The 13,719-nt window shown below is 38.6% G+C and overlaps 1 protein-coding gene across 1 annotated transcript; it reads left to right on the top strand.

Moving 5' to 3' along the window:
- The first annotated feature begins 1,054 nt into the window (after window positions 1-1,054).
- On the top strand, window positions 1,055-1,477 carry LOC142628856 (uncharacterized). The gene has a single exon (XM_075802894.1). It carries the CDS (start codon window positions 1,055-1,057, stop codon window positions 1,475-1,477), a length of 423 nt encoding a protein of 140 aa, XP_075659009.1.
- Window positions 1,478-13,719: the final 12,242 nt, after the last annotated feature.

A 13,719-nucleotide genomic window follows, 5' to 3' on the forward strand; every position in this document is an offset into this window, starting at 1 on the left:
ATTTATTATTTTAAAGGATATTTGTGTAAATTCATTAGTTACATTTTTGGAATGTAACTAATGAACCAACATTGTGATGTTACAATCTTTTAATGAGATTCCATGAATCTAACGTTACAAAAATGCAACTTTACACTTTGACGTAATATCAAGCGAATCAAACGCCCCCCTTAAGGTATGGTACCTTTTGTTGTTCCTAAGAACAATAATTAACAAATAAAAAACTTCAAAATATCAATCAAATAATCACATATTACATAAATTATAATTTACTATAAAATTAGAGAACAATGGAGAGATATTACATCGATGATAATTCAAAGTAGTCTCATAACTTTAGAAGCAAATTACCATCAATTTATATTTGTGTTTAGATAGCGGGGTTGAGACGTGGACCAAGTCATTGTCTTGAGACGATATACGCGTCTACGGAATTTCCAGTGTAGAAGACCAAACATTATACATGCCGCCCCCGGGATACAATAACTCAGCCATTTTCACTGATTATTCTTACAAGCCTACACTATATGTAGGATAGAAGCTCTCAATAGTATTTTTCTTTTACCTAGAAATATAGCATGAGAAATGATATGTCCACAACATTTTTACAACATTTTTACAACAAATCCTAAGTGGCAAGTTGTTACTGGTTGTTATTGTTGGGACAAAAAAGTAATCTTAGCATTAAATTCAAATTTGAACCTATAACAACTAACCACCATGATTTGTTGTAAAATTGTTGTAAAAATGTTGTGGACGTAGCACCTCTTATATAGTATATACATGGATATATTATTTTCATGAAACTAGAATTTGTACTTATCCAATACGTAGGGAGTTTTCCTTTTACATAAAAATAGTGCCCATAAGAAAATTGATTTTTTCATATCCGGACATGTTGGCTGCAAATATATATATATATACACACACTAAATAATTCATACACTCATATTGACGAGCTTTCTCTCCCTAGGGCTACCTTAGGGTTTTGTCTTTAGATTTTATTTCTCTATTCTATTCTAATAACCTCCCTGTCCTTTTCCGTTGACTGCCCATGGCAGAAGACGCAATTGATAGCCTAGAAAACATGAAGTTGACAACAGACAAAGAAGAGACTATTGAGATCTCAGATGAAGGAAGACTGATGGAAATTGAAAGTCGCAATCTGAGTTTGATTGGGAAGTTCCTAACTTGCAAACCTTTCAATAAGAGGGCTGCAAAAAACACCATGAGAAGAGCATGGGGGCAGAATGAAGGATTACAGATCCTTAACGTAGGGTCTAATCTGTTTCAATTCAAATTTAGCTCGGAGTTTGACATGGAACGAATACTTCGTAATGGACCGTGGACTTTTGATAATCAACTCCTCATGCTTAAAAGATGGAGCAAGGGCATGACGTCAAAAAATATCCGTATGGAACATGCTTCTCTGTGGGTGCAGATTTGGGATGCTTCACTCGATATGTTTTCGCCTTAAGTTGCAGAGGACGTGGGAAGCAGGCTAGGCATAGTGGAAGAAGTGGAAAAAAGAAAAAACTAAGATGATCAGAATATGTTTATACGAGTTCGAGTGGCACTACCCATCTCAAAGCCAATTCGGCGGGGGTGTTTTCTGGCGGGTTCAAAAGGACACCGCACAAGGTGCAATTTTAAATACGAGAGGTTACCGTTGTTCTGCCATCATTGTGGTCTTCTTGGGCATGATCTACGGCATTGTACGATCCATTTTGCTGTGACCAAAAAGGAGGGTGAAGTGAGATGTCAGTATGGAGATTGGTTGCGTGCACTAGGTGGAAGTCCACGATCACCTACAAAACGGAATACGGCAAGCCCACCGATGTCAACTACTAGAGAGGATGGTGATGAGGAGGTAGAGAGTGAAGAAAGGGGTAGACCACAGAGGTCGGGAACATCACCGGCGATGGCAGGAGTTAATACAGAAAATGTATGGAAGAATGGTAGTAATGAGGGAAGCGTGATTTCAGGGATTTCCCCGGATATTCAGCAATATTTTTCCGTTACTCAAGAGGAGAATATGCTCCATAAGAGCATTCACAGCAGTGGAGCTAAATAGCTATATTGCTATTTTAGCTCCACTCAAACCACAAAATGCCATACACAGCAGTGGAGGCAAAGCTAAATTTTTTTAGCTTTGCGCTACAGTGCTCATGTATCACTACATGAGCACTGTAGCTGAAAGTTATAAAAAAAAAATACTATTTTATTCGGTCACAGACTCCCTCTTTCATTTCACGCTCTCTCTCCTCGCTTCAGTCACTCCGGAAATTCCATTTCAGTCTCTCCTTCTCTGAAGCTCACCGGCCTCTCTGAAGCTCACCGTCGTTGGGTTGTGGATTGTGCTCCGGCCTCGTGGATCGAAGTGGCTTTCCGTGGACTGGAGTGCTTGCTTGTGGATCGGAGTGGTGGGTTTCGGCGTACCGGCGTGGGTTTCGGCGTATCGGCGTGGTGGGCTTCGTGGTGGGTTTCGGCGTCTCGGCGTGGTGGGCTTCGTGGTGTGTTTCGGCGTCTCGGCGTGGGTTCCGGCGTCTCGGCGTGGTGGGTTTCGGCGTCTCGGTGTGGGTTCCGGCGTATTGGTGTGGTGGGTTTCGGCGTACCGGCGAGGGTTTCGGCGTATCGGCGTGGTGGGTTTCGGCGTCTCGGCGTGGTGGGCTTCGTGGTGTGTTTCGGCGTCTCGGCGTGGGTTCCGGCGTCTCGGCGTGGTGGGTTTCGGCGTCTCGGTGTGGGTTCCGGCGTATTGGTGTGGTGGGTTTCGGCGTACCGGCGAGGTGAGTTTCAGTTTTGGGTTGTTGGATTTTCGGGTTCCTGGGTTTGGTTTGTGGTGACTGTGTATTTGTATTATTTTATTGTAGAAGATGTATTATTTTATTGTGATGTTTATATTATTTTATTGCGTTGAAAGTTAAAATAGATCCACTGCTGCAGCATGTTTTGCAAAATGAATAGCTAAAATAGATAAAGTAACTTTTGTGGAGCTAAAAAGCTAAATTTTTAGCTCCACTGCTGTGGATGCTCTAAGGAAAGTGAAGCATCACATCCTGCATGTAACGTTTTTGGTGTTTCAAATTCGAACATTGACTGTGATCACGTGCCTGTTTCTACTGATCATGTGCAGTTAAGTAGTGGGCTGCACTCAACAACAGTCAAGCCCAAATGGAGTAGGATGGTCCGAATGGAGCATGGGCCAACTAATGAGGACACTAACAGCTCGTTGGCACAACTTGGGAAAAGAAGGGCTTCGTATGATCTGATTGAGGAATTTCACGAGAAACCATCAAAACAAAGCAGAAGAGAACAGAGTGGGATGCTGAAGGATGATCATGCTAATGAAGAAACGGCGGGGGTGGAGGGCCACCCTTGCCGGAAGCAATGAAAATATTAAGCTGGAACTGCCAAGGGCTTGGGAACCCTTGGACAGTTCAAAACCTTCGCAAGCTTGTGAGGGATCAAGCTCCCAAGGTTTGCTTTCTGATGGAGACCAGATTAGACAAGGAGGGACTGGATAATTTCTATGAAGCATTGCCTTTTCCTAATAAAATTGTAGTCAAGAATCCAAACTTAGGCGGTGGCTTAGCTATGATGTGGAAGGAGGAGGTGTGAACGGACTTGATAAATTACACCGCCAATCACATTATGGTAAAGGTCAATGAGGAAGAAAGGCACAGCTGGTTCCTTACCGGCTTTTACGGTTGGCCGGAAGCTAGTCAACGAGGTAAGTCTTGGGCTATGCTTAATTATTAGAAAAATTTTGTGATGGTCGGTGGGTTTGCATTGGTGATTTTAACGCCATTCTTAGCTCGACGGAAAAGCTTAGCCAAACCCCACCTCAACAAGGCTGATGGATCATTTTAGAGAAGCTTTGGAGTCAGCTAATCTAATGGATTTGGGTTTTAAGGGTTACCCATATACTTGGAATAATAGGAGGCCAGAGGCAGCAAACACCAAGGAGAGTGATGCGAACCTCAATCGACACGCTTTGAGACCCAACAAAAATATTGGAATATTTAACCCAGGAAAGCTAAAAACTCGATTTATGATAGAAACCCTGACCCAACGTTTATAATCAAAACGCGAACCAAAAGGTATAAGTTGACCTTGACCCAATGATTGTAAAGAATCACGAACCAAAGGTATAAAGTTTGAACGCCACAAGGAAGAATCCTTGATAAGTTCACAGTTCTTGAAGAACCAAAAGAGAGCAAAGCCTCACCTTTTCTGATTTTTATTCAATAATATTCTGAAAAACGTTTACAAACTTCAGAGCCTATTTAAGGGCACCATAAAACTTGACAGACAAGAAAATATATTCTAAAATAACTCCTAATTGATACCTTACCATATCAGGAATCAAATTTGACCTAAAAGCATTAAATGCACCTAAAAATAAGGAAATAAATCACCTAAACCTAAAATAACGTTTTTACATAAAAATACCAAAAATAATAAATTACAATAATTAAACAGTAAATTGTGTTCTACATCAGAGAGACTTGATCGGGCGATAAGTAATGCGGCATGGAGAGATAAGTTTCCACTTTCAACTGTAACACATCTATGATCTCATGCTTTTGATCATATTCCAATTATTCTCCAAATGAAGAGTGCAGCAAAATGGAGACCAAAAAGGATGCCACGAGTTCAAATTCAAATAATCCTGGTTACTTTGGGAGGATTGTGAGTCTGTGATTAAAGGTGCTTGGGAGAAAGCAAGTGTTGAGGCAACGGCAATAGCTATAGCAAAAAGGAAAATTGAGATGTGTGGTGCTGATTTATTAGCTTGGGGATCATCCAAAACCCACCCGGATACAGAGGAGATCAAGATGAAGGAAAAATTCTGGCTTTGCATCTCATGCAAAACCCACAGCGGAAGCAACGAACTAGGATCTATTTCATTCATGATTGATAACGTGCACAATGTAAATTTCAGAATTTAAGAACAAAATAGCGTACCTTGGTGTGGAGAAATTCAAAACAAAGATTAGAAGCACTTGGAAACACTTATAATCTTCACTCCAATTCCACTTTGCACCCAAGATGTGTGGTCTCTCAATCAGTTTTTCAAAAGGAGAATGAAAGTGTGTCTCACACTTTCTCACACACCGTTTCTTTTTCTTTTCTAATCTCTTCAAATAAAAATTCTGTATGTTTCTCCCTTTATAACTAACTGATTATCTAATTGGGTTGGCCTATTGGGCCTTTCCAATTGGGCTTTAGTGTGTGGCTTGGAGTGGGACCAAAAGGAACCAATAAGACACTAGCTCCAATGGGCTTTGGGCTTTTCCGTCAACTCTTGACAAGTCCAAAGTTACCATTAATTATATTTAATACCACTATATAAATATAATTGTACTCTAGGCCTTATTAATAAATTATATCCCAAGACTTTATTATACACGTAACCCCTTCATAAAATATTCGTAGTAACACAAAGTCATAAATGTAGATTGCCACTTTGTAAATTACTACATCTTATCCTTGAGTACCCGGTTTAATTCTTTAAAGTTATTCATTAAATATTTATGAAATCCAATTTCATAAATATATACTTTAGTAATTTCTTACTAAAGTGGTTAGGCCTAACTCTCTGAATAACTGAAACCATTAAACTTATCTCAAGAGAATATTTTATATCTCCATCAAGAGACTATGAATTGCATCTTGAGAATATATGTTCCATTAACACTAAATGTGGCTGCCCAACATACTGAGGTTTTGACCGTCACTTCAGATCTCACTCCTGATATATCAAAGCAACCTACACTTCATGATCAAGTCCATTATTCTCTCAGGATTAAGAGTTCATGCAAATAGAAGTCGTGAGATTTATTATTCATTTGACAGTCGTTAGGAAAATAATAAATCTCACAGCGGTCTTGTTCAATATATTTTAACTCTTAAAACATATCAACATATCAACTAGAAGTTTCCACTTCCATGATCAAGACAAATCATCTTAGTTGACACGTTATAGTCTTCGCAGATGAAATGCCCAATTTCATCACCGACTACGAACTATAAATTCTGAATTTACAAAGAACTTGTGATTTACATCTTCTGTGACTTTTCACATAAATCACATACAATGCATCTCATGGACTATATAATAATGTCTCATATTCATGTTACCATTATTTTGGATAATAATAAAATAACTTTATCAAACACAATATTAAGTCATACATCATGTCATACATAATGTCATACATAATATCATACATAGTATCATACAATAGGATTTAAGGGCACTAATCCTAACACAAGAGACTCTAGAAAAAGATTGAAGTCCTTAATAGTGCAGACTATACTGAAGTAAATAAAGCAGAATTTTTGGAGACTAGCAAGAAGTTGGATGAGGTACTACGGCGACAAGAAATTTATTGGGCACAAAGATCTTGAATTCATTGGCTAAAACATGGAGACAGAAATACTAAATTCTTCCACTCAAAAGCTTCACAAAGGAGAAAACGGAATTACATACAGAGATTGAAGGATACTGAAAACAATTGGGTGGATGATATAGATGATATGGCTGGAGTGGCAACTAGCTACTTTCAAGACATCTTCAAGGCAGGTACATGTACTCAGATGGAGGAATGCCTAAATTTAGTCCCTCACAAAGTCACAGAAGAGATGCATCAATACCTAACCAGTGATTATTGTGCTGAAGAAGTTAAGGCGGCACTGTTCCAAATGGGACCAACAAAGGTTCCTGGACCCGACGGTAATGCTCTCTTTTACCAAAATTTTTGGCATATTGTTGGTGATAATGTGGTAGCGGCTGCTTTAGACTTCCTTAATTTTGGTATTATGATACCTAAGATTAATTATACCTATATTGTCCTTATTCCAAAAGTGAAGTATCTGGAAAAAATGGCGGATTTTCACCCTATTAGTCTTTGTAATGTTATATATAAAATTATTTCCAAAGTCCTAGCCAATAGGTTGAAACAGATTTTGCCCCAGTTAATCTCACCTACACAGAATGCGTTTGTCGCGGGCCAGTTGATTAATGAAAATGTTTTAGTGGCTTATGAAGCCTTACACAGTATGCATTGTAAAAAGAAGGGCAAGAAAGGGTCCCTAGCACTGAAACTAGATATTAGCAAGGCCTACGATCGTGTTGAATGGGATTTTCTCTGAGGTTTAATGCTAAAATTGGGTTTACCAACCTTTTGGATAGACCGGGTGATGACTTTTGTTACTTCGCCTTCTTTTTCTGTTCTTATTAATGGCAAACCTTTTGGTATGATTACTCCTACTAGAGGTCTCCGTCAAGGAGACCCTCTATCACCTTACTTATTCCTATTATGTGCAGAAGGCTTTACATCCCTACTTGCAAAAGCAGAAATTGAAGGAGAATTCATGGAGTCTCTATTTGCAGAAGAGCACCAACAATCTCCCACTTGCTATTTGCCGATGACTCATTGCTATTTTGCCAAGCATCAAAGAAGGAGGTGCAGGTGATAAATGAGATCTTACTTGGGTATGCCAATGCCTCAGGACAATGCATCAATATGGAGAAGTCTTCTGTTTTTTATAGCAGCAATACCCCAAGTCGAATGAAGGATTGGACTAAGGAACTTTTGGGAGTAAAAGAGGTGGATCAATTTGAAAAATATTTGGGTTTGCCTACTTTGATTGGTAGGGCCAAATACCAAACCTTCTCTTATCTTAAAGATAGAGTTTGGAAAAAATTACAAGGGTGGAAAGGGAAGCTACTATCTAAAGCCAAGAAAGAAGTTTTAATCAAAGCGGTGGCCCAATCAATTCCCACTTATACAATGGGTGTTTTTCTACTGCCAATGAGACTATGTGACGAACTCAATTCATTATGTGCTAGATTTTGGTGGGGGCAGGTTGGAGAAGAGAAGAAAATTCATTGGAAGAGTTGGACTGCTTTAACTCAGTCCAAAAAGGTGGGTGGCATGGGTTTTAGGGACTTGCGGTCTTTCAACATTGCTATGTTAGCCAAACAGGGGTGGAACCAGGAGTCACTCATTTACCAATGCCTTAAAGCTCGGTATTTCCCACGATGCTCATTTTTGGAAGCTGCTGATTCACCACACAACTCTTATGTATGGAAGAGCATACTGGCAGGCCAACCTATTTTGAAAAGAGGGAGTTGCTGGAGAGTGGGTGATGGATCATCCATAAGCCCTTTGAGGGATAAATGGATCCCAAACCATCCTTCTAATAAGGTCCTTTTCCCCCCAAATGAGGCCCATTGGGAGTGGAGGGTGTCTAATCTCATTGATCCAAATACACAGTGCTGGGATAGGAAATATGTGCTGCTGAATTTTCATAAGGAAGAAGCTGAGGCAATTCTGAGAATACCATTGAGTCGTAGGCATATTAAAGACTCCGTAATGTGGCTCCATACACAAAAGGGCAATCATACAGTAAAGTCAGGCTACCATGTTGCTGCACAACTTGTAAAGGAGGAGAAAAATTGGGCTAAAAGTTCCAGGGGCTTATGGAGTAACAAGGTGTGGGAAAAATTATGGAAGTTCAAGATTCCAAGCAAAATAAAGGTCTTTGCATGGAGGGCAGCTCTAAATATATTACCCTCTAGGAAAATTTATTTAAACGTAAAATTGCAGCTGATGATACTTGTATACTTTGCAAATCTGCTCCTGAATCCGGACTTCATGCATTATGGGAGTGTGGGGTTGCACGAGATGTTTGGGCTTGGTGTGACAATATGATGTTCTCAATCTCTTTGAAGAACTATTGTTGCGTCTAAACAGGGAGGAATTTGAACTGTTCTTAGTGCAAGCTTGGCTTATTTGGAGTCAGAGGAACTGGATTGCTCATGGAGGTAGTTTACAAGCACCGACACAGCTGAATAAAAGGGCAGAAGACTTTCTTGAAGAATTCAGCAAGCACAAGAGCAGCTGATTGTGACAAACACAGAAGAGAGGGCGCAAACTTGGCAACCACCACCTGCCTCAAAATTTAAACTCAATTTTGATGCGGCAATTTTTGCAGACCTGGGATATAAGGGTGAAGTCATGGGAGCTATGACAGCTGAAGGTCCAGTTGTTGCGGACAGCTTGGAGGCAGAGGCTCTTGCTTGCAGAAGAGCATTAGAGTTTGCTGTGGACATTGGAATTAATGAGCTGGTCATTGAGGGGGATTGTGCACAAGTGATTTCTGCATTAACCTCGAATAACTTCAGTTTGTCTCGGCTTGGCCATGTTTATGAAGATATTCAGGTGCTCATTGCGGGTCTAAGGTGGGCTGATGTACGTTGGGTGAACAGGAGTGCAAATTTGGCTGCACACAGCTTAGCACGAGCTGCAAAAGATGCTGTAGATGATGTAATTTGGTTGGAGGATACTCCACCACTAGCCTTGGAAGCTCTGTATCATGACTCTTTGTCTATTATTGAATGAAATTTGATTCCACTTTCAAAAAAAAAGAAAAACGTTGGTTTGACTTCCTTGTAAAATCAAAAAGTATAACTCCCATATCAAAACGTCACAGATCATATGAAAAGAAAACGTTTTATAAGGAAATGTATTTGACAAGGAAATATTGCTATACACATTAAGCCATTAACATTCATTTAGTTAGTAGTAGGCCAAAATGGGCATTTGCCATTTTCGCCAAAACTTTCCAGCAAAATGCCCATGTTCTAAAACTATCTAGTAAAATATCTCTATTTTAAACTCAATTTTTAGAAAATCGAGTTATGTGAAATCAAACTTAAAAAAAAATACATGGAACTCCAGTTCCGTGTAAAATTTCTCATATTACTCAATTTTCATCAAATCGAGTTTTTCATAACTCGATTTTTTAAAAATCGAGTTTCAAAACAGGGGTATTTTGCTAAATAGTTTCAAAACAGAGGTATTTCGCTACATCTTTTGTGCGAAATGGGCAAATGCCCATTTTGGCCGTTAGTAGTATTTATTTCAGCCAACTCATCATAGGCAGATTATGAAATTATATTAAAAACGTATATATAATAAATCAGCGATTAATCAATATTTTTTAAAAAAATTATTTTATATAAAAATATTTCGACACATTTAAGTTTGCAAATCTCAAATATATAGATTGCTCAACTCATCTTCTCCCTCTTAGTACACATTAATGCAAAATACATCAAGAGGCTTGTGGTTTAGTAGCATTGCTTGCTCTATTTTATAAGAACCAAGATTTGAATTTTCATCCTCTATTTATCATGTGCCTGTGTATATATACACACACACAAAGAACACACGATACGTAACGACTAACAAAAGCAAAGGTATGAGGCTTGTCTATTTGGTTTAATTTAAATTTCAAGACCAAAATGGGCAAATACCCATTTCACACAAAAAATTTAGCATTTTGTCCCCTTTCGCAAACTAATTAAGGATATGCCCCTCTTTTGAAACTCAATTTTCTCAAAATCGAGTTTCAATGTAAAACTTGATTTGTAGAAAATCGAGTATGGGGCGATCAAACTTTTAAAAAAAAAAATTGCATGGAACTCGAGTTCATGGAGCTCGAGTTCCATGAAAAAACGCCGCTATAGGGCTTTAAAACACCGCTATAGTGGCGTTTTATTTCATCCATGCAAGTAAAAAAAAATTGCATGGAACTCAAGTTCATCAAATTTTACTTAAATCCATATCCTTATCTTAATCTAGATTCTTATTTTAGAAGTCAGTGTATTTGCATATAATATGTTCATTATTTTTTTTTTGTTCAGAATCGATTAGCAATATTTTTGCTATTTTACTAATTGGATTTCGGTGTGCAATTAAATCTAATTTTTTATTCCAATTGGATCTACACATTTTGGGAGGGGGGTTTGCTAACTCAACGGTCGAGTTCCATGAAAAAAACGCCGCTATAGGTGATGCGAACCTCAATCGACACGCTTTGAGACCTAACAAAAATATTCGAATACTTACCCAAGAAAGCTAAAATTCAGATTGTTGATAGAAACCCTGACCCAACGTTTATAAGAGAAATGCGAACCTAAGGTATAAGTTGACCTTGACCCAATGATTATAAAGAATCACGAACCAAAGGTATAAAGTTTGAACGTCACAAGGTTGAATCCCTGATAAGTTCACAATTCTTGAAGAACCAAAAGAAGAGCAAAGCCTCACCTTTTCTGATTTTTATTCAATAATATCATTAAAAATGTTTACAAACTTCAGAGCCTATTTAAGGGCTCCATAAAACTTGACAGACAAGAAAATATATTATAAAATAACTCCTAATTGATACCTTACCATATCAGGAATCAAATTTGACCTAAAAAGCATTAAATGCACCTAAAAACAAGGAAAATACCTAAAAAACATACTAAATAATAAAAGCCTAAATAAAAGTTGATTTGGTCTGAAATTAGCAGATCCAAATAAGAAAAAAATTTGCCTTAACTGATATAGAGCTGTAAAGTCAATCAGCCAGTAATTCATGCTATAAATCACTCGCAATTAAGCAAGATCAGCCCTAAATAGCTTGAATTAAATTTATTACATTTTCAGCTTCCTTTGGGCCAAGCTTGGAATGCCCTGCGTTAGAATCAGCCAAAATCTCTTGAATCAACCCATTAAGTGCTTCTTTAATCTTCTTGGATTTTGCTCTTGTAATAGGCCCAACTGGAACATGCAATGGATCCTTGAATGCTTGTTGATTCTCATCATTACCCCTCTCTTCAAAAGGATTCATCCTCGAATCGTCACCTACATCAAAAGGAAAAAGATCAGAAACATTAAATGTAGCACTAATGTTATACTCACCTGGAAGATCCAACTTGTATGCATTATCATTGATTCTCTCAAGGACTTGAAATGGACCATCCCCTCTAGGATGCAGCTTAGACCACCTACGAGCTGGAAATCTTTCTTTTCTCATATGCACCCAAACCCAATCACCCGATTCAAAGAGGACTTGTCGACGACCCTTGTTAGCTTTGGTCGCATATTGCTCATTTTTCTCTTCTATATGTTGCCGTACACTTTCATGAAATTTCTTCACCATCTCAACCTTCTTTTCACCATACAAACACTTCATTTCATTAATTGGTAAAGGTAGCAAATCCAAAGGAGTTAGTAGATTAAAACCATAAACAATCTCAAATGGTGAAAAATTAGTAGTAGAATGAACACTCTGATTATATGCAAACTCAATGAATGGCAAACGACCCTCCCAATTTTTCAAGTTCTTCTGAATTATAATATGCAATTCCTCAACTTGACTTTGAAGTTCCTTTGTCTCCTCCGGATTACTCCTATAGGCTGGTCGGTTAGGAATTGTCGCACCTGGCACAAAATCAATTGGATGCTTTATTCCTCTAATAGGTGGCAACCTACTAGGAACATCATTAGGAAACACGACCTCAAATTCCTGCAACAAAGACACAACAACACTAGGCAAAGATTCGTCCAGTTCGTTAGTATTAAAACACACCTCTTTGTACAAAAGTACAAATATAGGCTGGTTTGTATAAAAAACACTCTTGACATCACTAGCCTTAGCATAAAAACTCCCTTGTTTTTTTGTTTTTCTCTCATTTTTTCCGCCCTCAACTGTCTTTTCACTCTTTTTTATGTTTTCACTTTCCTTTTTTTGTTCACTCTCTTTTATTCTTTCACTCTCTTTCTCATCATCTTTTTTTGCAATCTCAATCTCGCAATTTTTCAAGTCATTCTCTCTTTTCAGTTTCACTTGATTTTCATACACTTGTCTTGGAGTCAACGGTACAAGAGTAACGGTTTTATTATCTTTAACAAAGGAATACCTATTCTTGAACCCATCATGACTGACCTTCCTGTCAAACTACCATGGCCTGCCCAATAAAATGTGACCTGCTTGCATTGGAACAACATCACAAAGTACTTCATCCTTGTACCTCCCAATTGAAAAAGAAACCAGTAATTGCTTATTTACCTTAAAGTCTCCACAATCATTCAACCACTGCAACTTATATGGTTTAGGGTGTTTTAAGGTAGGTAAATTCAAATTTTCAACTAAAGTAGTGCTAGCCACATTAGTACAGCTCCCCCCATCTATAATCATACTACATACCTTGTTGTTGACGAGGCATCTAGTATGAAAAATGTTCTCCTTTTGTTGTTCCATGCCATCCTCTTTGACTTGGGCACTTAAAGCACGCCTAGCCATAAGTGACTCGCCCTCCATTGGATACTCCACTTCCTCATCACAAGCATCCTCAAGTGATGGAATCTGGTCATCATCTTCCTCGCTTTCAGTTTCCACCTCTCCATCAATACGTGCGATCATGGTCCTCTTATTTGGGCATTGTGATGCTATATGACCTACTCCCAGACAACGAAAACACTTAATATCACGATTACGAGTTTGGGATTCATTTTTACCTTTGTTGACACTGGGAGCATCATCTCTCCTTTTTGGTGGTTCAGCTTTGGATTTGAAAACAACCGATTCGTCTTTTCTCCCATTTGACCTCCATGAAGTAGAGGAGCCGGATTTTGAAATGACCGAGTTCCTTTCCTTTTAAGCTGTCGTTCCACCTTTATTGCCATGTGCACCATGTCCTCCAACTCCACGTAATGCTGCAACTCCACCACGTTGGCAATGTCGCGATTTAGTCCATTCGGAAACCTTGCCATGGTAGCTTCTCCATCCTTCTCTACATTTTTCCAAATCATAGCAATCTTCATCTCCTTGTGGTAGTCATCCACACTCCTATAGCCTTGAGTAAGACTCTGT

Source organism: Castanea sativa, chromosome 3 (assembly GCF_040712315.1).
Source record: "Castanea sativa cultivar Marrone di Chiusa Pesio chromosome 3, ASM4071231v1".
In the NCBI taxonomy this organism is placed as follows: domain Eukaryota; kingdom Viridiplantae; phylum Streptophyta; class Magnoliopsida; order Fagales; family Fagaceae; genus Castanea; species Castanea sativa.

What these genes read in the sequence shown, in the direction of transcription:
- LOC142628856 (XM_075802894.1), top strand. Translation starts at nt 1,055, where the DNA reads ATGGCAGAAGACGCAATTGATAGCCTAGAAAACATGAAGTTGACAACA.